The 25,028-nt window shown below is 40.7% G+C and overlaps 1 protein-coding gene across 3 annotated transcripts in view; it reads left to right on the top strand.

Annotated features, from left to right (window-relative positions):
- Positions 1 to 23,586, top strand: part of lrch4 (leucine-rich repeats and calponin homology (CH) domain containing 4) — an 80,997-nt gene extending 57,411 nt beyond the window's left edge. For 2 of the 3 annotated variants that reach the window (XM_008434911.2, XM_008434914.2), the window contains exons 4-18: positions 72 to 177; positions 772 to 1,024; positions 3,841 to 3,937; positions 4,728 to 4,836; positions 5,144 to 5,241; positions 5,565 to 5,611; positions 9,185 to 9,328; positions 9,590 to 9,658; positions 9,840 to 9,894; positions 9,964 to 10,027; positions 12,591 to 12,692; positions 12,774 to 12,871; positions 13,161 to 13,298; positions 13,391 to 13,468; positions 13,686 to 15,423. In XM_008434911.2, the coding sequence (XP_008433133.1) occupies positions 72 to 177; positions 772 to 1,024; positions 3,841 to 3,937; positions 4,728 to 4,836; positions 5,144 to 5,241; positions 5,565 to 5,611; positions 9,185 to 9,328; positions 9,590 to 9,658; positions 9,840 to 9,894; positions 9,964 to 10,027; positions 12,591 to 12,692; positions 12,774 to 12,871; positions 13,161 to 13,298; positions 13,391 to 13,468; positions 13,686 to 13,910 (1,683 nt within the window). In that variant the 3' untranslated portion in view covers positions 13,911 to 15,423. Of the gene's footprint in view, positions 1 to 71; positions 178 to 771; positions 1,025 to 3,840; positions 3,938 to 4,727; positions 4,837 to 5,143; positions 5,242 to 5,564; positions 5,612 to 9,184; positions 9,329 to 9,589; positions 9,659 to 9,839; positions 9,895 to 9,963; positions 10,028 to 12,590; positions 12,693 to 12,773; positions 12,872 to 13,160; positions 13,299 to 13,390; positions 13,469 to 13,685; positions 15,424 to 23,287 lie in introns of those variants that run through there. The other variant, XM_008434913.2, reaches the window with a different exon arrangement.
- The last annotated feature ends 1,442 nt before the right edge of the window (positions 23,587 to 25,028 follow it).

Raw genomic sequence — 25,028 nt, 5'->3', positions numbered from 1 at the left:
AAATTATTAAATATTATGATATGATATAATTTGCGATATTTGGCTATTTTCTTCTTCTGTATTGCATTCAGGATGTCAGCTGTAATGAGCTGCAGAGTTTACCAGCAGAACTTGGTCAACTGGAGACTCTGAGGGACTTGAACTTGAGGAGGAACCAGCTCACCACTTTGCCTGAAGGTACACACACACATGCACACACACATACTCCAAATAATGGACACTTAGTTTCGCTTGAATATACGAAGAAGGTGATAAAGGTTTGCATCTGATCCACCTGCATCCTGTTTATAGTCTTGAGTTCCTCTCTTAGAGGGAAGACAGGAAGTGATGAGTGATGGCCTGTTTCTTAAACTTGCAATTCAAGTTTCTCCATAACTTGAATTGCAAGACGGTGCCCTTTTTTTTTTCATTTTAATTATTTACAAATGACGGACTTTTTGATCCAGTTCAAGCTTAATGGAGGTCTGATGGATCATGTGCAATTAAAACCTTGCAGAGATGAGAAGGAAATAGGTTTTTACAGTGAACTGAAACAACTTCCATAATGTGACCTCTTACAGACCTATGTAGAGACTGAACTGATTCAAGTGGGACAACTAATTCACTGAGTTTTCTCAGGTTTTAGATATAGTGCCAAGGCGGAACCTGGCACTACTATCCACAAGGCGGATAGTAGCCTTGCATTTCAATTAATGAAGGAGATGGATGTATAAAGATCCTGAAACCACACTGCCTGCCGTTTGACTTTTTCCTTCTCTGAATTTCATCCAGAAATATCTGAACTTCCACTCGTTCGACTCGATGTGTCCTGCAACCGAATTTCCCACGTTCCACTGTGTTTCCGTCACCTCCGACATCTGCAGACCATCTCACTGGATAGCAATCCTTTGCAAATGCCACCGGCACAAATCTGCTCCAAAGGCAAATATCACATCTTCAAATACCTGAACATGGAGGCTTGTAAGAGCCATGAGGAGGAGCTGGAGAAGCACCTCAACATGAGGCCGACTGGATTTAAAAGCAGGTGAGGACTACTGAGCATGTATATTCTTACAGTAGAAGTACAGTGCATTGGCTAAGTAGTCGCACCTATAGGACCTTTCCACATTATGTCCCAATACATAATGTCATTGTGTTAATCACACATAGTAGAAGCAGACAATTTTGTACATTTCGTTTTGCAACATGGCTCGGCCAACCTGAGCTTTTAGGTCTGGCTCGGTCAGCCAGACCAAAAACTGTTATCAGTTAATAAACAGGGATGCTGGCTGATGTTTTTAGGAAGACTTTTATTTCAAAGGGAATTTGCTTTGAACTAAACTATTCCATAGCATGTTTAGGGTCACTACCCCAGTCTCAGGTTTTCTGCGTCTTCTGACAGTTTTTCTCCAAGCTGCACCTGGATCTATAGTTCCATCTTCTCATCAAATCTTTCCTTGCAGAAGAAAAGCTTGCCCACTACATAATACTGCCATGACCAACTTTCACTATGTGGATGATATGTTCATATTGATAGAGGTTACTGTCATGGGTTTGATTTCTGGCCCTGGACCATTTCCTGCATGTCTTCCTCTTCTTCTATCTATCTTTCTGCCAAACTGAATAAAGACAACTAGTTGCAGAAAATCTTTTAAAAAGGATGTTGAAACATGTGGTTATGAGAAAAAAATATTTAAAAAAGTAATAAAACTATGTAGGGCTGGACAATAAATCAACACCAGTATATATCTCGATGGACACATGATCAATATCAATAGATAATATATATGGTAGAATATTCAAAATCAGAATTCCTTTTGTTGTAATTGTACAAGAAGAAAGCACAACAAAAAAATAGCAACTCTCGAAAGCAAGTCAAATAAATAAAATAATAAATAAACATATCTCAATAAACAGAAAAATATAGTAGAAATACACAACTGGGTAAAACAAATGAATAAATAAATAAACAAATAATAATCAAGTTTTATGACAATCTGGAGCTGCTTCCTCTCTGTCGCAGTGCAGCTGGAGAATCACGGAGAGATGTCACGGCTCCAAATCAACTCCACAGAGCAGCAATAGAAGGATACCAAGAGCTCAGTTCTCTGCTGTGCCTTCTTCAGGATGGAAGTGGAGTTAATGTTCCAGGTCAGGTCTTTACTGACAAAGCTGCCTAGGAAACTGAAATTTGGCACCATCTCCACCCTCTCTTCCTAAAGTCAACAGTCAGTTCCTTCGACTTGAAGGTTGTCAAATGGAGGTTGTTGTTTGTGTACCAGACAGTCATCCCACCTTCACTCTGTATGCAGGCTCATCTCCTCCAGAGATGAGCCCCACCACCGTGGTATCATCAGCAGTGATGATACCACAATGGTAATGATGGTATTGTTCAGGTGGGTGGGCTATAGTCATGGACGTAGAGGGTTTAGAGTAGAGGGCTTAGCACACATCCTCGTGGAGAGCCTGTACTGGTGCAGGGGGCTTAATACTCTCACCCTCTGGGAGTAGTTTGTCAGGAAGTTCATAATCCAGCAGCAGATGTTGTGGGGTAGACCCAGATTTCCCAGTTTTCTCACCAGTCTGCTCCGAATGATGATGTTAAAGCCGAGCTGAAGTCCAGGAAGAGCAACTTTGCTTAACTCATTTGCTGTTCCACGTGTGCCAATGTGGTGTGCAGAGCAGTAGCGATAGCATCCTCTGTATACCTGTTGGTTATATATGCAAACTAGTGGGGATTGAGTGTGGTTTCGCAAAGCACTTCATGATTATGGGGGTGAGTGCCACTGCCAGGTAGTCATTGAGTCTGCTAATGTTGTTTTTTGGCAGAGGGATGATGGTGACGGACTTTAAGCAAGGTGGGATGGAGCACTGGGTGAGGGACTGATTAAAGATGCTGGTAAAAACCCCACCAGCTGATCTGCACAATCCCTCAGCACTCTCCCTGTCACACTGTCAGGTCCAGTAGTTTCTGGAGGTTCACTACCCTCGGAGTCCTCCACACTTCCTATACAGTGATGGTCTGGCAGTGGAGGGATGCTGGCTGCAGTAGGGGCTCTGCTGGTGAATCAGCCTCAAAATGTGTGAAGAAATGATTGAACTCCTCTGCCAGTAAGCATCCCCAGAGATTTTGGCAGTGTTGATGGATCTGAAGTTGTTGATGTAGTTCTAATTTAAAAATCAAACTGTCCAGTCTCCTCTCCATCTTTTCATCCTGGTTCAGCTCTAAGACTTGAAAGCAGTGAAACCAAAAACTCTGCTCTCCAGTTAGTTTTGGCAACACATGCTAAAGCTGCAGATGCTGCACACGTTTTCAGTGGATACAGAGCTTGATGTAACTGCTCTACCTTTGCAAGAAGCCAGCTGCCTCCTGTGCTTCCAGCCTTCTGTTAACCTAGGCCAACCTCAAGAATTTTTCAGCCTAATAAACAGATCAATTGCTTTCCCTGCTTCCTTATAACAAAGTGGTAAACAGTTGGTGAAATGGCTTATAAAATACAAATATCAGACTAATGGCAGTGAATTAAAAATCTGGCAAGAAATGTTGTCAGGTTTAACATCATGAGCCAAAGAAATAAGATATGGAATGTTTGTAATGTAAGGTGAAATAAAATAATTGTGAGTTGATAAGATGGTGACGTATAGGGACAGATATTGAAAGAGTTCAAAAAGAATCAACAGAAGTAGAGATGATCTAATATTTAGTTAGATGAAACCTTTTAGCTGTTTCCTGAACATTTTATGGAGCAGAAACTAGAAGTGTCGATGGAGTGTTGATATAATATTCCACTTTACACATCTTAGTCTTATGTTGCATGCTTTTAATTTACCTTAATGTGTCACCTACATTTTCTCTTGCAGTCTGTCAGACCAGGAGCTGTTCACGGGTCAGTTTGGCGGCCTGGACTCTGGTTTCAATAGTGTGGACAGCGGCAGCAAACGATGGTCTGGCAATGAGGTACGACTATTATTTATACATCATGTCTGAGCTACTGTAAGCTTCTGTATATCATTAAATTACACAGTTTGAGAGTACCAATTTTTATAGATGCTATGCATATAAAGTGAAAGATAAGAACAATTATAAGATGTAAATATATGATATCCAACGTCCTTCTCTAAGCTACAGTTTTCAAGCTTCTGAGCTTCCATCTCATAGAACACCTGTCCCTGCAGCTTTCACACACAGCTCCTTCAGACTAGCCCACAGCAATTGGCAAACACCTGGTGGAACTGTGCATCTAGTGAGCTCATTGAAGGAGCTACTTCTCAGTATAATGCTGGTAAAAATGTTAAAGGGTTAACAGAGGAGCCATGTTGTGATGACCTCCTGGTGGCGGAGTTTCAGAAAGAGCTGGGGTTGTTGGAGACAGAGGCCCAATTTCAAGGCATTAAAAGAATTGCCTTGAAATTGGCCATTTTCAAGGCAAATCTGACTTCAAAGAAAGTCAGATTTCTTTGAAGTCATATTTGATACATGTATGATTTTTAGAAAAACTGAATGTAACATAGCTACTTGAATGTGCTATAAAATGACACTAAAGTAATGTTACTTTAACCTTAAGGGTTGCTTTACCAGCTTCTCACCACTAAGGTCTGGCGCTGTGCTGAAGTAATTTTAAACTATCCAAGAACTAGATCATGTTTCGATTTATGATTTGCTAACATGACAACACCACTCCAAAATCCAGTTGTTCCTAAGCTGAAACAGTGATTCTGTGACATGTCTCTGTTTCTGATGTTCTCAGTCAACAGATGACTTCTCCGAGCGTTCTCTTCAGATGGCAGAGGTCAACCAGAAGCAGAGACACCTTGAGGAGCAGTATGAAGAAGATGAGTCCCTGGAGGCCAACAATGGTGGGAAATCCTGGAACCTAAAGTGCTTGTTAAGCTGACTAAAGATGTGGTTTAGAAATATATTCATTTTATTTGCTCTTGTTCATATATATTTGCATTATGAAAAAATAGCTGTGGGAAGACCAATCATTTCTCAAAACCTGTCTTGATGACATTTAGTAAAAGCACAAATGGATATTTATAAAGATAAATAATTGTATGTTTATCACATTTTCAGCTGGGTAGGAAAAGACCCATCACTGAAATCAAATGGAAAACAAGTTCAATAAGAGAGCGAAGTTTTAGACTTTGTTTTTCTTCCTCCCAGTGAATGGAGCGGCTGAGCAGGTCAGCTTCATCAGCAGTAGTGTGACGGAGGAGATCCGGATAGATCCACCTACCTCTCCCCTTGTTACCTTTCCTTCGGTACTGTCAGACACACACTGATCAGTTACTGCTGTTTTGCATGTTGGGTCTGGCAAAGAATGGAAAAAAAATTAAATTATGGAAAAATATTTATATTTTCCTACCTTTGTCCCCTATCCCACTGTCTAAATTTGCTGCCTTCCATTAAATCCTTTCTTGGCTCCACCCTTTTTAATGTCTCTCCTTTTTCCCTCGAATTCTTCCTTTCTTGTACTCCTATTTCTCTACCTGCTTTTGTCTTTATTCTGTCTCCTCTGTCCATCCCATCTTTGGAAACTTTTCTGTCATCATGTTTGATTAGCAGAGAGTCTCTTGTTTTATAGGAGCAGGATTCATCTTCTCCATCCCAAAACCAGGACACAACATGCAGGTGAGTTTTTCAAAAACATTTCCAAATCTCTTAGTCCTTAGCACTGTAGTGTTTTATATTTTAGTGCTCAGCAGTATCCAACATCAGCCAACTTTCCCGAATATTACAGATTTCATTTTACTGGCTGCAAACTGGATGTTCATGATGAAGTCTACTGGTGCATCAAGAAGACAAGTTTTTTCCCCCGTTCACCATTTTTCTTAGGCTCACTCAGTGGCTTTTTAGATAGCGGGGAAGAATCAGTTGATGATATGCCCTCTCTGGACTTTCTTAGGTTCACGTAGGTTAATTCTTTGCAATTCTATCTTTGCCTTTCTGGGATTTCTGGAACAGTAAGATTTAAATAAAAGTTAATATTTCACACTGAGGCCTAAAGAAGTCCTACATTGTAATCCAGTGTGTTGAGCATTATAACTGTCACTTTGCTTAATGGGTCAAAGGTTCCTGAATTAGCTTTTACTGAGGCACTGTCTGCTATTCTGCAGTGTATAATATTTACCATTCCCACATTTCAACCTCAGCTGCTAACAGTGCCCAGTGTCAGCATATTGACTTACCCTGAACAGACTGCAGATGGTGAGGCATGCAAAAACACAGCAGCCTACAGAGGCACTGAGCAGAATTGTGTAGTATGTTTCTAGTTTGTGGTTTTGGAGCTTTGACATGAGAAGATCTAAATATTTCTGTCCAGTCTTCCTGCTGTGAGGGGTTACCTGTCATTTTTAGGCGACTGTATGAAGGAGCAGTCACTGTAAAGTTGGACTTTGCAACATATGGAGTTGACCTTTTGAACCATCTGTAATTGTAAGCAGCAGTCTCTGTATGCATCCCCAAAGGGAAAGTAGGTCTTTACTTTAAGTAGTCATTTCCAGAGACAGCGTATCCCAGAACAGGGAGGTTGACGACTCATTTGCTGTGAAACATTCAGCTTTCTTGTAACCAGAGTGAACTGCAGACATATCAGGACATGCTGTAGGAAACAGACTATATGATCACTGCTCAGCCAGCTGATCAAACTGAAAACTGGTTGATTACACTTAGTCTTTACTGAAGACCTCAGTATTTCTGTCTGCTTTTACAACACTGGATGGTTCACAGGGTAACAAAATGGCTGTGAAGTGTTTGGTTGGTTTGAATCTGCACGGAGTCAAACCAACCAAACCCTTTGAGCAACCTGTTCCACTTCTTACCTGTGGTGGCGCTGTACCAAAAACCACTGAAAGGAAACAACATGAAAACCTCTGAAGAAGACACTGAACGCAACTTCTTTCTTCATCAAAAATAAACAAAAATGAAGTGGAGTCAGATTTTAGCAGTTGTAGGATTTCTCTTTCGTCTTTGGCAAAAAACCACAAACTGTTTCTCCTGCCTAGAGCTAGACTTGTTTATTTCAGTTGCATTTACCCAGAATGCTCTGTGCTATAGTCCTCTTCCTGCTTTTGGAATGGTCTCCAGGCTACATTTGAACCACCACACCTGACTGCTTCAACAATTAACCCTGAACTAATTATAAATTTATTCCACTGAGATAACTATGGAGTCTTTAGGATGCTAAACAGTTTGCTCATTGGTTTTGTTGCCAGGAGAGGTGCAGGTTTCTGTTGGCTAACAGAGACATAAAGTGGTTGTAATTCAATTCTGTTTTAATATCCTGATTTGCCTACAGCTGTATTGATGCTCAGTCTCCCCAAAAACCTGCTGGCACCTCATGGATATGTGACACACATCCAGGCTTTTAATGTTCTAAAAGTTTATGAATTGGCTGCAGACCTTACAACAGTCAGAGTGGGTCACCAGGGAGGGCAAGCCATGCATCCTGCAGCCTGAACTAACGGATGTTCCACATTTTGGCCTCCAACACTTCCTCTGGGACTTCTAAAAATAGGATACTGGAGTCTAGAACAGGGTTCCAAGCATTTCTGAGCTGTCTCTGACTGTGAAACAAGACTGGAATTTTTGAAAGGAAAACAGCAAGACGGCTGGTCTCCGAGATCATCACAGCTAATAAAACGCTAAAGCTGAATCTATCAGGAGTTTGTGAGGAGAACAGACGGAGATGTGAGTTCTAAGTTGTTATAGTGAGGTTAATGTCCAGCATTCAGGTACACCAAAAAACTCATTGATGTGGTTTCATTCATGATGGTTTAAGGAAAACTATTCACTCCCCTCAAATGTTTTTTTTAAATATTTTATTGCATAACTACTGACCTTAATGTATTTCATTATGATTTTATATGGTAGACCAACACAAAGTACACAAACTTTTGATATTTCGGTAATTTGATGGGGTGTGCATAAAACTGACACGACACTGTCGTAAACATGACATAACACCTGCCATGAAGATGATGGAATTTTCATGAATGTTTAGAACTGTTGTCATGAAGTGTCATTCGGTAAATAATTAAATTTTTATTGCAAGTTTTAATGCAACTTTGCATCAAGTGTCATTATTTACGTAATAATGCAAAGTTGACACTTTTAATGCACTTTTAAGGCAACATGTTACCAATATTTCTTACAAAAAAGAATCTGAAGTTTGATATGGATTTGTATTCGGTTCTTTTTACTATGATTGTCCTAAATAAAGTCAAATTTTTTTAGAGGCCACGTTATTAGTAAGCAATCTATGTGTTTGTAATTAAACCTGAGTATGAATGTAGCTGTTGCTTTTCTGGCCTCAGAGGTTTGTTAGACAACAAACGGCATCATGCTGTGGGGATTTTTTTCTCCAGTAAGGACTGAGGAACCGCTCCGATTTGATGATGGATGGAGCTAAATCAAGACACTCTCAGAGGAAAACCTGTTGGAGGTTGCAGAAGACCTGAGAGTGGGGGTTCACTGTCCAGCAGGACAACCTCCCCAAAACACACAGCCAGAGATGTAATGGAATGGTTTAGATTAAAGCATCCATGTGTTAGAAAGGCATAGCCAAAGTATAAACTAAAATTTAACTGGGAATCGGCTAAAAGAGTTAAAAACTAAATTTTTGACATGTTCCATGGTGGGGTGCTGTGGGGGTCAGGGGTTAAACACAACCCACATAATATGGAGGTCTTAGTCCTCAATGAAGATCTTGTAGGTTCAAGTCCTGGCCTGATGACTGCATGTCTTTCTCTCATTACCCACTTTCCTGTCAATTCACTATCGAATAAAGGCCACTATAGACAATAAAATCTTGAAAAAAAAAGCATAACTTTCCTTCCACTATTCAATTATACACCTCTTTGTGTACGAGTCATAAAACATCAATAAAAATATACTAAAGTTACAGAATGAGGAAAAGCTCCAGGCTTTTGAAAACTGTCACCAGGTGCTGTATGTATCAACTGGTTATTACACAACAGGAACAGGAACTTCTGTTATTTTTAAATGTAATTACATCAATAAACTGAAAAGAGCTGCAATTAAATGGACTGATTCATTTTAAAAGCAGGTGGGAATGATGGCTGATGTTTGAAAGTTCTAAAATTTCAACCTCAGAAATGTTTTGATTAAACAGTAAACTGAGAGTGCTCTTACTGCCGTTACTCTGTTAGTTAACCTGTGTTAAACCAACGCCTTGTCTCTCAGGTCAAGTCCCTTGACGGAAGTGAACTGCTCCTCCTTGTCCCCTGTGCCCCCCTCCAGCCCCACCCTGGAGGAGAGGAGGAGGCCTGGAACCCTATTCATCTGGCAGGAGAGGGAGCGGCTCCAGCAGCAGAGGGAGAAGGCCAGGTAATTACCCTGTGCTTCATTAATAATGGAAAAACCTGGACTCAGAAATTTTTGAGGGGTTTCCGTTAACATGAATTTTGCATTGAGGAAAAGTTCTAACAATGTTCTAACAAAAAAGAAATGCGGCCAGTGAATGTGTGAACATTTCCCGTCCATATCGGTGTGTTTCCTTCAGTCAGTAGTACAGTTGTAGCTGCACTCTTTGTCTCTCCCGCTCATATTCATTTCAGCACGCTCAATTCCAACCTCTTTATTTTGCAGTTTGCTGAAGTCATCTGCTAAACCCGGAAGTCATGTGGCCTCTGCACCACAGACAGGAAGCAGCTCATGGTGGGTTGGTTCTGAGTAGAGCAGAAGCAGTGACCCACATCTTTTAGTTCTTCTCCTTATACTCCACTCCCCTACACTCATGTAGTTTCTCAGCTCTTGTCAAAATAAGATAGTAGAAAGCATGAAGGTGTGGGAAAAGCTTTTCCACTGTGAATTAATCACTGTGTATGTCTCCCTCTAGTGGTGTCTCACCAGAAAATGGAAGCGCCCACTCTGGCCTGCGTCAGCGATGTGCAGTGAGTCCCATCCCGCTAGTAAAGAGAGTAGAAGGTCGCTCTGCTGCTACTTAAGTGTTTTTGTTTCAGAGTGCTGACCAGATGAGCACTGGGTCTCCATCAGTTCTTCTGCATCGCTCCAGCAGCAGAACAGGTATAGCTGACTCACCTGAACCACCTCAAAATGAACCTGAGCCTAATCTTTTAGTTTTCATAAACTGTATGTTAAAGCTGGGTCATTGATAAATCTGCTCTTATTAAAGCTGCAGTACAGAACTTTAATAAAGAAAATGTTTTTTTTACATGTTGAAATTGTCACCATTTTGGGATGGTATGTATTATGAGACAGATAATCTGTAAAAATCTCCATCTCCTGCCGGAGTTGTTATTGCCATTTGAAGAAATTCACCACTCCCAACCAAACACTACCAATCAGAGCTGACTGCTCTGTGGAGAAACATTAGCACATTATGTCAATTTCTTTTTGTCATAATGCGACCTGTATCTGATGTTTTCATGACAGTCTGAACAACATAGGTCGGATTCTTTCTGAATGCAACCCAGGCCACTTGAATATTTGATACGTATCCGATTCATATGTGACCTAACGTCAAGGCCGCATTCATCTGATCTGAACGTCACTGATACTCGACAAATGTCACTATTCCGCATCCTGATGCACGCAAGCGGGAAGAAAAACAACAACCATGATGGACTGTAATGAGGATTAAGTTGTTAATATGCTGGCTCCGATTGGACAACAACTTCAAATGTTTAAGCTGTGCTCCACTGTGAGCATCCATGTTTACTTCCTCAAACACTGAGGACTTCTTTTTTTTTTATGGCGGTTGGCAAAAAACACTGAGAACGCTGATGTTGTTGCGCTCTCTACTGTGCATGCAGGACACTTTCAGATTTTTTTGACGGGGAAAAGCTGTAGCAATGAAGGTGGTTTGGGGGGTGGAAGGGTGTGAGCAGAAGATTGTAATTGACAGCACTAAGACCCACCTCCTGACTCTGATTGACTGGTTCTAGTTAGCACTGGGAGAAGGCAGAGGAGCTCATTTTTTTTTCCAGATTATCTGTTTCATACAATGCTCTCTTGACATAATTTAAACAAATATGTAAAAGAAATAAAATAAAAAAATTATAAAGGTTACATACTGCTTCTTTAAAATATTTCTCCACTTCAGTTGTCAGAAAGAGGATTTAACCTGAAATGTCAATCTGTAGATGACATAGTGCAGGGAAATAATTTTGTGATTCTGATAATAAACAGTTTTTATTTTCTTTCCCTACATTGTACAACTAACATGTGCATAGTTGTGCACAACATCAATTGATGTTAACTAGTGAGGGAGTCCCACAATCAGAGCAACTGAGGATCGATATTGTTAAACCATACATTTTCCTGAATATTATATATAAACCCGTATCTCACCTTAACCCTTTAACTGCCCGCTCAACCATTTGGTTGAGCACATTTTGGGTCTCTATATCTCAATATGAGGAGTGCCTAACTTAGCTTAATTTCATTAATGTTTAACTCTTTTCTGTACTAAAAGTTATTGACATACCAAATATATTACTCAGATTTATCTGTAAAATAACCTCTGCATCATTTTCTTGTAAAATATTCAAAATAGACGATAAAATAAAACGGAACAACCCCAGCAGAAACAATTCCAGTGATCACCAGCTGTTTGCACCCTTTATCCATCACGTGTGATGTAACATTGCGAGATACGTTCATTCCTCCTTTGACATAAGCTAAAAACATGCTAACAGCTAGCTGCACCCATTCCGCTTTAGACACTAAACTATGTATCTTGCTTTTGTCATCTTTAGCTATTCTATTAATGAAATGGCATCTTCAGGGACCCCTTGGCAACGAAAAACCTGCCTTAAATCCAACATGTTCTTCCAGAAAGTTTGTTGTCCACCTGCAAACTTTCTTTTTTACTTTCTTTCTAACTTACATCTTGGTCATTGAAGCTGGTTCCTCCCAGGTACCCATCTGCTTTAAAATTTGAATTTTGAGAATAAAAGAATTCTGAGATTCTGACAGGAAAAAGTTAGAATTCTGAGATTGAAGTCAGAATTCTTTTTTTTTTTCAGTGACCCTAATCATCTAATGCAGATGAAGTCTGTGTTCTGTCTGAGAACAGATACATATACCATTGATACTCCAGAGGTTTCTGTTTTTCCTTCTCTAACCCACAGAGTGGGCTAGTTCTGAAGCTAAAACTGCTCAGCTGTGTGTTAACGTTTACAAAAAAAGAGATTTGAGCCTGAGAGGGAATGGTCTGCATAAAATGTGGTCCACTCAGCCTGGTGGCAGGGAGGTAAATCACTGAGTGTGAAAGAAGGAATCCCAGAGTTCAGCAGTGCTGCAAGGAGTTCCCAAAGCATCAGTCGGTCAGTTAAACAGAGTGAAGATCAGCAGACACAGAGGATGTCTTTAGATGGTATTAGAGCTGTTTCTTCAGTCTGGTGGCTTCCTCATGCAGTCTGTGGGATCAGCGTTTCTAGAGATGCTTTAGAGAGCAGTTTTCAGTTGAAGTGAGCCTCCATGTCCAAGTACATCTGGAAAATGTGGAGTAATGTGGAAAAGTTCAGTGTTTTTTGTCACTCATAATGCAGCAGTGTCCTCTGATGGGGACATGTTGCCATGCTGTCCAACACATTTGGAACAATGACCTATGTGTTTGAATCAGATGTGCTGTCCTCTCCGAAGACCTCCTCTCCTCCTGGTCAGGCTCAGAAACCCAACAGTTTCCTGTTTCGCACGTCTTCTCGCAGCAACGTCAAACCCACAGGTAAACACACACACGCACACCCTCCCCAGCTCTGCTCCTTCTACAGCCCCATTAAACTCCTCTTGCTTTGCTTCTGGTTAGGGACCACATTTACTCTGGGAGAGTCTGGCAGGAGTGAATCTCGCACCACTCTGCGTTCACCGAAGGAGGAGAGAAAAGACCTCACACAACTACGCAAGGTAAGCCCTACTTGCAGCACCGCTTCCACTTCTTTATGTCTTCATCTCAGACTGGTGTCTGAGATGTGACCTGATGCGGGTGCGTCAGTCAGTCTCCCAGAACAGAACCCCAGAACCCCAGAACAGGAGGAGACAGTTTCTGATTGTTCAGAGATTGGCTCAGTTTCTCATGTCCATATTGACTGACGGCTGCTGTCTGATTTATCGGTGCAGCCTAGTGTTAGCTGTCCTCCTCTTAGAAATCCTTGTTGCACATAAACATGGAGCCTAACTGTGTCCTGGCCCTCAGACCTTAGAGTCTCGACTGAAGACCAGTCTGCCAGAGGACCTGGGCGAGGCTCTGTCCAATGGAACCGTCCTCTGCCAGCTGGTCAATCAGATCCGGCCTCGCTCCGTGTCAATCATCCACATCCCCTCCCCTGCAGTGGTGAGTGCTGATCAGCCCGTTCCTGCCTCCTTCCTCTTAAACTCCACTGGAAGGGCTTAGAAAGGTGACATCAAATGTTGTTTCCTCTCCAGCCCAAACTGAGCTCAGCCAAATCTCGACTGAACGTTGAAAACTTCATCACTGCTTGTCGCAAGCTGGGAGTCCCTGAGGTAAGGATCTGTGCTGTTTTGGGATCAGTGTTTACCTTTATGGAGCAATCAGAGGAGAGGTTCATGTGCTGACAGCATCTGTCTGCCTGTCTACGTGTGTGTGTATCCCCAGGTGTGGACTGACTCTTGATATTCTCATCAGTCCTCACCTGACTGCTGCTTCACTGTTTCCTGATGTTCTAACCATGTTTCCTCCTCTGTGTGTGTGTGTGTCCAGTCTGAAGTGTGTGTGTGCTCTGATGTGCTTCTGTGCAAGCTGCCCAGTGTTCTGCGCTGTGTGACAGCCTTGCTGACTGTGGAGGAGGAGCGCCCCACCCACCACTGGGCCCCTGCATCTTCAACTTCCTCCTCCTCTTCCTCGCTGCTGTCGCCAGACTTCCTGTTGTTTTACTGCTGCGTCATGGCGCTCCTCTACGCCGCCTACTGCTGTCTGCTCACCTAGCGCAGCACCTCGGAACCCTGTAGCTGTCTCTGGAGCCATGTGAGCAGTGTGTGTGTCAAATGCACACCAAGACTGTAGAGCAGAGGCCCTCAGCTGCTCTGGCTGCAGCCATGAAGAACACTGACTGGCATGGCAGGATAGATGGGGGGACAGAGCCAGATGGAGCTGTGGTTCTGGAAAGCACGGCATGCTGGGAAAAGCGGCGAGGTGTGTCTGACACAGAGCTTTTTGGCAGCACAAAGAGAAGCTGAAACTGAGAAAACCAAATCTAACAGAGCTGCAGGAAACCCTGAACGTTGTTTAGTAGATCTATCTGAACTGATCTGATATGATCTGAGCAGTACATGCCCTCTGTGTTCAGGGCGGTTCTTTAACCGCTTCAGCTCCAGTTGAAAGCTTGATTAGAGGCAGCTCACTCTCTGATGGGTTTATTTTTCAGATTAAAGGCTGTTTGTCCTTTCCTTCCGTGCATCATTGATAAACATCCTGCAAACCCAGCATGTTCAATATTTAATTTTTCTTCTAACAGAGACAGAACGATGCAGGTCAGTTTGTTAGAGCCCTGGTGGAAATGTGTAAAAGCATCAGGATAAATGGATCTTTCATTGCAGTAGCATAAACTGACATTCTGGAGAAATCTAACTTTAATTTTGAGGACATTTATCCATTTATTAGTTGTCATCATAACAGCAACAGACCAATCATTAGTTTCGCTGGTGTAAACATTTCCTCTCAGTCTTCTCCAGTAATCTTTAACAGAGTACAGTTCTACAGACAGAGGGATAATTTCAGATCTCTGATCATTTCTCTCTCTGCTTCAGTTCAGCAGGTTGACCTTGTGTCTGCTGAACCATTTCTGTCTCCATTCGGATCATTGTTCTGTGGAAATGACTATCTCTTTTTTTTCTTCGGTGCACATTATTAAATTTTTTAATTTCAAATGTTAACTCATGATGTCATGCACTCAGTTTCCAGGCTCTGGACTACAAACAGACCCAGAACATCACAGGCCCTCCACCATGTGATTCATTGTATAGCAAAGTGTTTGTTCCTGAGAAGCTCGGTCTCATCTGACCAAAGCTCAGTCCTGCTTAAAGTTTTTGCAGAGTTCAGCAAACTCTACATGTTAGTCAGTGATGGTAGTCCACTAACTAACTAGTGATGCCCTAACTCAACCATTACAACCTTTAGACAGCAATCTAATGGTTGCTATAGAGCTTTTGACTTGTTTCTACCTCCATCCTCATTCTGATCACTGTATGTGGTGACCAGATAAATATGGCTCCTCAAAAGACATCTGTGTCACATCATATGTATTCCCCAGGGAATCAGGAAGTCCTGAATTACTAACTACAAGTTCCCACAAACTCTGGTCAACTTAAAAAGTTACATATGTTTTAAAAAAAAAAAAAGAAGTTTAAGTTGTGTTTATATCAGCAGTTACCATAACAACTATTTGTAATTAAGACCTTTATTTTTTAAGTGACTGAATAAATGCACTGATTAAAGTGTTGATTTTTCTACATTTGTATGTGTGAGATTATGCTGCTGCAATAAAAGATGTATTAATTTGTAAGCATGTGACACATCAGGCCCCATTCATTTGTGGAGTTCTTGCAGATTATTCTGATTCTACCAGCAGTTTTAGGCTAAAGAGGTCCCAGTTTTCCATCTGATTTGATTTGTTTGAATTTTTCCATGCAGAGAAAAAGAAGATATGATATTTATGACTTACAGGTACATTTTCTTGTTGATAGATTTAAAAGTTTTTGAAAATACATAATCTGCATTCTAATAATCTGCATTCTGCATCATAATATACATATATGCACATGCATGAAGGTCATGACGAGATGTTTACCCAGATTAAGTCAGATTAATAGATAGAGCTAAAGCTCTACAACAATGACATCTACTGTGATTTTCATCTCACAGTTCCAAATTCATATTATGCCGATTAAGGCAGCTTCAAGTTGCAAAAAACTACAACTTGAGCCATGCATCTCCAGGCGTTTCAGGTGTTTCACTTGCCTTGTCTCACCTGGAAGTCAGCTGAACTCTTTGTGCCTCCAGAGGAGCTCCAGCATTTCTTCCTCAGTTTCCTGAACTGTGAATGTGATTTTTAACCCTTAGAAAAATGCAAGTTCAATGTTGGATGTGAAGTGTTGGTGTGTGCCACTGAATGTGCCAGGCAAAAAGTGCTCAACACAGATTGATTTTCTGCATGCTGTTTTACGTGGGAGCAGCAGATGTCTCTGTTGCTCCATCAGCTCCCCCCAGTCGGTACAGAGCCTTCCAGGAGGGGTGTGTGTGTGTGTGTGTGTGTGTGCGTGCGTGCGTGCGTGCGTGTGTGTGTGTGTGTGTGTGTGAGTGCGTGCGTGTGTGTGTGTGTGTGTGTGTGAGTGCGTGCGTGCGTGTGTGTGTGTGTGTGTATGAAGTCCTTGCTGTTGGCACTGGTCTGTTTGACCTGCTGACTCGTATAAATATAAACGGCTTATTAAATTATTGCATTTATTTATATTTATTTGGTTTGTATGGAAGCAGCAGAAGCTTTCTGAGGAAATTAGTTCAGAAATTCAAAATCGCAGCAGATTAATATTAAGATTAAGCTAACAGTGAAGCTTTGGTTTCCTCTTAGCTCCACATCTACCAAACCGCTAGACAGTTTCTGCAGCTTCCAGCACACAGTCACCTATCTGGTGTTTTAGCTCATATCAGGTCAGGGCCTGCAGATAAACTCACATTAGAACTCATTACCATATGGAGCTTAAAGGCAACAGTTACTGCAGGATTGTAGGAGATTTGGTCAGAACAGCTTAAACTGCAACTATTACAGAAGGATGGAACAAATTTAATGTCTGAACAGAAAAGTAAAACTAAAATGAATATTAATTTATTCTCAAAACACATCCTTTGATCATTAGCTATAGTTTATATTGATAACCAGGGTTACTGGGCGAGGTTGTGAGCAGTCAGTATTTCCCACCTGCAGTAGATGAATGGTAGAAGGTATTCTAGGTTTAGGTCCCTGCTCCATGCTTCAATCACCTCCACTGGGGTCAGTGACATGTTCTCTACTGTAGTTAAGATGCTCCTCATAACCACAACTTTCCTTTATAGCTGAGAAAATAAAGTCAAACAAATGGTGGCAGATGACCATTTTGCTTGATCAAAATTCAACCCCTTAGCTAGTGATTGACATTTTCAGCCCCTTTAAACATCTACCACCATCCACTTAACTTCTGAACCTTTCATTCAACAGTCCAGATGTTGCTGCTCTGCATGCCTTCTGAACAGGCTGTCAGGCTTCCATTGGGGATTATCTCACAAACTTCAAAATCCCCCTAATGTCCACCCAGTGCTGCTAACACTGCGCTCCATTCATATTGAGTCATTTCTGTGTTCCAAGAAAAACCTAATTAACCAAGAAAACTGTGGGCCAGTCTGAGGTTCCTCCACAACTTCACCATCAAATGTTGTTGCAGAGCATTAAACTGCAAGTGGAAGCTAGAAGATGACCCTTTTTTTTGCCTTTTACTGGTAGTTTTTGCCTTTTACTGGTAGTGAGTTGCTCACATATAGTGACTCGCGTATAGTCAGGGTTGTCTACTGCTTCAGGGGTGTCCAGAAGCAAATAAGACACCCCTGTTTGCTTCAGGGATGTCCAAACATTTTGACATATTAGCCAAAACCAAGTATTCAAGACCAGCAAAACATTTCTATTTATTAAAAATTAAAACTTTTTTTCTGTGTCATCAAAGATAAATCACTAATTAAAAATGAGAGGTTTAGTTTTTTTCTCCTTTTTTTAAAAAACAGAGGCCTGAAATAGCCCACATTTTGGTTTTGATTTTTATTCCATTTTCCTGGTTAAGAGAAAAATACATAATGTATTCTCTAGCAACAAGTGCAGGTAGGATATTTAAAAACGGAGTACAAGGAACAGACACTACTAGAGTACAGCTTCTGTTGGAGAACATGGCAACATTGTTTGGATGCTTTGTTGTTAATCCCCCTGAAGTGCAAATCCTTCTTGGGAAAGCTGGAAGTTTGTCACCAATCCAACATTGAATAACCACAACTGCCACATGTCTAAAACCTCGTTTAGTTACAGAAGCATATTTGTATCACTTTAACTGTATTTTACTGTACAGTACTTGCTATAGTTTGAGAAACTGTTACACAGGTTGCTAACGGTAGTTAGCCTTGTGCCTGAGCTCAACCACTTTAAGAGCAGCCTCTGGAACATAAGCATTCCCAGATCTGATTCCTAACTTCCAAAGTACATTGATGGTGGTGTAGTGTTTTTTTTTTTACTTGCAGCGACATCTAGAAGATTGATTTTTAGAATTGGTTTCTCATTTTTTTCAGCTAGCTGGAGCAAATGTTAAATCTTCCTGCAGGTTATGAATCAAACATTAGAGAAGAAGAAAAGGTCCTGTATTACTGAGAATTAGAGGAAACCCAAATGAATAGACTTTCTATTCTCATCATTCTAATTTATCCATCCATCCATTTTCTTRCACCCTTGTCCCTCAGTGGGGTCGGGAGGGTTGCTGGTGCCCATCTCCAGCTAGTGTACCGGGCGAGAGGCGGGGTACTCCCTGGACGGGTCGCCGGTCTGTCGCAGGGCAAACACAGAGACACACAGGACACACAACCATGCACACACATTCTCACCTAGGGACAATTTGGAGAGGCCAATTAACCTAACAGTCATGTTTTTGGACTGTGGGAGGAAACCGGAGTACCCGGAGAAAACCCACGCATGCACAGGGAGAACATGCAAACTCCATGCAGAAAGACCAGGGCCGGGAATCGAACCCAGAACCTTCTTGCTGCAAGGCAACAGCTCTACCAACTGCGCCACTGTGCAGCCCTCATTCTAATTTATTATTTTTTATTTTTTTTTGCAATATTTAATTTTTAATGCTTATTGATTGATTGATGGTATCGTATAACTGGTTTAACAGTTATACGAGTTCTGAGAAAGATCACAACTTCCCTTCTGTTTTATTAATCTGCAGTTATGAGAATGATTTCAGTTCAAATGTATATTTTGAGTGAAAACTGGATTTGCAGTAATTCCTTCACTGGCTTAGACCAAGCTATATTTCTACATTTGTTAGTGAAACAGAAATATTGTATTTTATATTTACATAACACTTTTTGACTTTAAATGACTGTTTTCCTTTCTGCTGTAAAGAACTGATTAAAACTGAAACTTTGACCCTGTGCCAGTTTGTGCCAGCTTGCTGTCGTGCCTTTGCTTAATCAGCAGTGAAGTTTGTGTGCTCAGGGTATCTGCAGTCACCTCAGCGTCCCACTCGGCTTACAGTTGTCTCCAGCTCCTTTTATAAGCTTTTCATGGACCTTCATCAACAGACCTACAGCAAGCCAATAGCTGATGCAATGACCAGAAACAAATTGGATTCGAATTTTTTTGTTTTATTTTCCTCAGACTTGCATCTCCAAAGCCACAATGAAATAAATCAATGTGGGGTTTTTTTCACTCGTTATTTACAACTTGGTTTATTACAGTAGAAATGTCTGTAAAACTGAGTGCTGAGCTGGATGTGGGGCCGGGGGGACAGATACCCTGAAGTGAATCCTGTCTGTTCTGTGCGTCACCTCCTTTAAAAGCTCCTGTGTGCTCTCCAAACAGTAGGCTTCTCATCTCCTGGCCAGAGTTTGAGCAGGTGAGTGTGCTGAGCCAAGGTCAGAGGAAAGGTCGAACTCAGCCCTCAGGTTTGTACTGCTGCTGTCTTCGCGTCAGTCTGCCTGCTTCACATGTCATTGTGTGTGTGCGGGGCGGGGGGTTTGTACAGCTAACAAGCTAACAAATGCTGATTCCAGGAACACATGAAGTCTGATCATCTATGCAGTACACCAGTTTAGATGAAAGCTATGGCCAAACTAACTTTGGTTAATGGACATATTTGATGGAACAAACATGTCCATTATATGATGATCCTCAAAGGCTACTCTTAGAATATTTAGTCTGAAGCAAACGGGGAGTTCAGACTGATCAGATCCTGTTTTCTCCTTCAGTGTAGTGAATCAAATGTTACAGCTCTAAGAGAAAGGGTGTGTGGGGGAGGGAGCGATACCCCCTCCCAGACAGTCATGTTCATATCATACAAAAACACAGAGTTATCTTCAATAAAGACAAAAATGTAAAAATAAATAAATACAAAAGTATAAATTTTTTGTGGGTGCCACTTTGCTGCTGTAGTCAGAGTTGCTAACAAAATTGGCATGGGCCAGACAAGGCCATAAAAGAGCACCTCTCTCTTGTAAGAATTGGAAGATTAAAGTCTTATTTTAACTCTGTTCATATTTTTCTAATTTTATCTTAATATGACCTAAAATGCTGTTGTAATATTTTTTTCTACTGGTCTGACCCTCCGACGACGATTTTCTGTAGGCGCCACTGGCAACAGCAGCAAAGTGGCAGGTGGGGAATAATCATACAGATGAGTGATATTCATTAAATATAGGTAAAATTTACAATTGCAGTTATTAAACTAGCATAATGTTATGCAGATCTGGAGAAATATGCAAAAAGGGAAGAATAAGAAAAACTACTGTAATTTCCAGACTATAAATCACTACTTTTTCCATATACTTTGAAAGAAGCAATGCATGTTATTGATGCAGCACTGTGCAACATCCTGGATCAGCATGTGTCGGTCAAACCTGAGACAGGATCCCAGTCTGGTCTAAACGCCCAGAAGGTCGTCCGGATCATGTTCATATTCAGATTGTCTGTGCTCGTCCAATCAGAATCAGTGTTGTTGCTACAGAATATAAACAAATCCCAGATGACGAGCTGTTCCTTGTGGGTTCAGAGGAAGTTATGGCGAACTAAGGACGGACCTCAGGAGTGAGACGTGTCCTCATTAGCCTTTTCCCATCACACTGGCTAACACGGCGCTGCATGTTGCCGGAACGCCTGCGTTGAGAAAGAAACGCTGTAATTATTGCGCCAACCAGAAATTTCTCATCCAAGTTGCTCTGTTTTTCCACGTATCTGAGTGAACGCGTAGTTCCCCCTCCCCTCCATCCCCGTCCGCCTGTGCTTGTTTCAGAGGGAAGTGGGAGTAAGATTCATTTAATGGCTTCTCATGTCAAACCTGCAGGTGATAAACACTCACATTTGACAGCTGGCTTTGGTATTCAGTGTGTACCAGATTGAAATGGCATGTTTTCATGCAGATTGCCACAGAGTTTATTTTTTAACGCATTAACTTCCCCGTGCTCTTTATATCTAAACCCCAGCTAGATGCGTCAGGCTGCAGAGTAGTTCAATCAGAGGTATTCTGTTATGAAAATGAGTCCAGGAGCCAGATGCAGAATGATGCTCAGTCAACAAATTTCCTTCCACATGCAAAATGGAAACTGGGATGCATTCACCTGACGCTTTACCTTGCTTTGAAAGGGATTTATTTTCAATTCAGCTTATTTAGCGCCAATTCACAAAAATTCCCAGAAAATAAGCTACAGCAACCGAGCTTATTACAAAAACGTAATATAAAGTGTCTATCACTGGCTCTACCCTTAATGTGTTTTTGTAATAAGCTGAGCTTATTACAAAAAGCTCAGCTCACTGATAAGTCTCTTTATATTATGTTTTTGTAATGAGCTCAGCTGCTGTAGCAATTTATTTTAACAAAATTTAATAAAGACAGATCCTACTTCTGGGACTTAAAGAGTCAATTCTTTGAAACCAGATACAAAAAGTCGCTTAGCAAGTCCATCGTTCATTTCAAATTAAACAAAACAAAGTCTAGAAATCAGTTTAGAGTTCCGTACTTATTATGACCTCGGAAACTTAAATCAGTGCCAGATTTTTCCATCTGGGTAGGACTCCAACAGTTCCTACAATAAATGATTGCGACATTTAAAATCATTATAGAGAACCATAACAATTGATGGCATATAAAGCATGCTGGGAAATAAACCCACTTGTACTATGTTCTAGGTGTTGAAGCCGTAGTTTTCTAGCCACTGCTAGAAAACTAGCTGAAGTGTAGCACTTGAGATGGATGAAATATTTGTGCTGCTCTAAAACTAATCTGCTTCCTGAAAAATGACAAATTCTCTGTTGCAGTTCAGATATCGACAGCTTAACAAAAACCCACTTTGAACCTATTTAAAACGTAATGTTTAAAATTATTAAAATTATATTAAATTAATTTTAAAAATAATTCTTTTGGTGACTACATTATTCAGCCTATGCTCTTTGCTACAGAAGTAATAATGTAGTTGTTTGACATTTGATGTCACCTTGGTTTTCATAGAGCTGTTCTCATTGGCTCTATCTGTGTGGATTTTAGTTGCTTCAGTCCTTGATTTTATTTTTTTGCCTTTGTTAAAATATTTACATTTTTGTTGCATAGTAGCATCTGCCTGCACAAGAAGCACATGATTTTATACAGAAATGGTAGGGAAAGGAGAGTTTATATTTCCTGATAAAAATTGTAGTGAATAATTCAGTTACATATGAATTCAACTGAACAATTATGCAGCTCATTTAATAAAAAAAAATCAGAGCAATAATGTTTTATAAAGTTTACAAATAAAAATGGGAACAACATCTCAACCTGTGTGCAGGTTGGGATATTCTGTGAACCATAAAGCCATGCAGTTTATGGTTCGCAGAATATAAGTCACATCTAAAATTATTCAGAGTTTAACTTTCAAAATTCTTATTGCATGCGATGGATGGTAGTTGGACACATATAAAATTCATTTTCATCTGTTGTAATGATACCATTATGCTCTATTGTTTCAGAGGGAAGTGGGAGTAAGATTAATTTAATGTTATGCAATGAGTAAGATTAATTTCATGTTATAGGATGACCCTGGATTCTAATCAGGCTCATCCTATATTCTGATGGAACTATGGTTTCACAGTGTGGACTGACTACATGTTAACATTCAGATTAGAGACAGACGTAGCAGAGAAAACACCATTTGCTCTAATTCTGCTGCACATTTTTTACCTTAACCAATTTCATCTTTTGAAAATATATTTTTATAAACGGAACAAAAAGCCCCCCAGAATTCAGATTTTTTTCTTCTCTCAGCGATCCGACTCCCTGGTTTCTCATGTTGCCAGCCACGTCAGTCAAATCTGATCAAACCGAGAGAGTCCCACAGGAGCAGACTGATGTAGATTTTGACAGTTGGCCTATTAATAAATAAGTGTGGATGTTTACTACAAAGCTGTGATGATATTAATTAAATCATGAATTATTAATTTTGCTGAGAAGCAGGAGTTTTGAGTAATGTGGCTACTTTTCAATCCTCAGCAAATTCAGGAACCCACTGCATGTTTTACATACACATGTTTACTATTGTATCCCCGGCAGGACTCCTTGTGTTCACCACAGCTCATCCTGGAGGATGAGGGCCTGAGCCGGCTGGCCCAGACTGTCCAGGTGCTGCTGGAATTGGCAGATGGCTCCCGCGGGGCCCCTAAGCAGGAAACATTGACTGCTGCTGGCTCTACTCAGAGCCAATAGCTGTATCAGTGAAAAGTGACGTCATTCAACAGCCAGCCCATAATGTGTTTCATCTTAAAACCTTTTATACATTCCAGTAACTTTGTCAGTGATAAATCCATCTGCAAACACATGATGAACTATGAAATAAATCTAAACAGATCAAAGTATGGCGTCTCATTTCATATGGATCAGAGATAAGATTCTTATGTCTGTATTGTAATGTTGGGGGACAGAGTGATGTTTATGTCAATGAAAAACGAATCATCCTCATCACACATAATTATACAATCTGAGCCCAAATCCATATGTTTAACTCTATGTTTGCGTTATGTGAATACATCAGAACACCTGGAGATTTTTTTTGTGTGCAATATAAGCTTAAGAAGGCAAAACAGTTTTCATTTTGGTGATTTTCGTCTGGATCAGATTTGATTGATTTGCTGTTTGAAGCTGATCTCTGTAACTGGCCCAAAAGCTTAAAGTCTGACCAAACCTTTCAGAACAGTGACTGTGGCTCTGTGGGAAGAGTAGTCGTCTTGTGGTCGGAAGGTTGTAGGCTCAATTCCAGCTTCCTTCTGCCATATGTTGATGTACCCTTGGGCAAGGCACCCAAATTGTCTGCGTATTGGTGTATAAATGTGAGTGTGAATGGGTGAATGTGACTCTAGTGTAAAGTGCTTTGAGTGGTCAAAATGATTGGAAAAGTTCAGTCCATTTACAATAACAGTGAGTTTGAGCTGAAGGAGTCACAAGCTTCACCACGTGAAAAGTGGAATTTTAAACAGCTATTGATACCTAGTAATGCCATGTGCATGGAGATTGAGGGCCATCAGCAAGAGTATCAATATAAATAAACAGATCAGGATCTGCCACATTCATGCAGAACAGTTTCTGTAATGGTCACACTAAGCTCAGCTTAGGCATATTTCCAACAAAAGAAAATATGCAAACTAACTTTTTTTAACAGAACATAGGGGGAAAAAAGCATTTTAACTGTGACTAGATCTTTCCAGAAGTAAATGCTCTGATTAATTTCTTCTAAAGGGGCAATATTATGTATTTCCCATGCACATTGGAAAATGTGCCTGGCAGTATCACATAATATGTTAACTTCAGTCGTTATTTGACATTTATAGCATTTTTATGTGACTTGAAAGAAACATTAGTTTGTAATTTAATACCTTGAAATTGGGCCTCTTGTCTCTTTAAAGACTCCGAAACTTCACCTTCAGGAAGTCACAACATGGTTCCTCTATTAACCCTTTAGCAACGTTTTACAAGTGTTGCACTGAGAAGTGACTCATATGAGCTCAGTTGATGGACAGCACCACCAGGTGTTTGCTAAATGCTACTAGCGAGTCTGAAAGAGCTGAGTGTGAGTTGCATGGGAGGGCTAGTCTGTGAAGCTTGGGAACTGCAGCTCTGAGGAGGAGCTGCGCTTAGAAGGCAGAGCTTGGTCCACCCAGGTGTTTTGTACAGCTGAATGGAAATTGAAGGATTTTTAAAACATGCATAAAAGAATCAAGGTAACACTTTGTTTGTTTTTGATAATGAATAACATAACACAATGAAAAGCTAAAAAGTCAAACACAGAAATGTGCAACAA

Source organism: Poecilia reticulata, linkage group LG18, assembly GCF_000633615.1.
Source record: "Poecilia reticulata strain Guanapo linkage group LG18, Guppy_female_1.0+MT, whole genome shotgun sequence".
Lineage (NCBI taxonomy): Eukaryota > Metazoa > Chordata > Actinopteri > Cyprinodontiformes > Poeciliidae > Poecilia > Poecilia reticulata.
The sequence above is the reverse complement of the archived record's forward strand: the minus strand, read 5'-3'. Positions and strand labels throughout refer to the sequence as shown.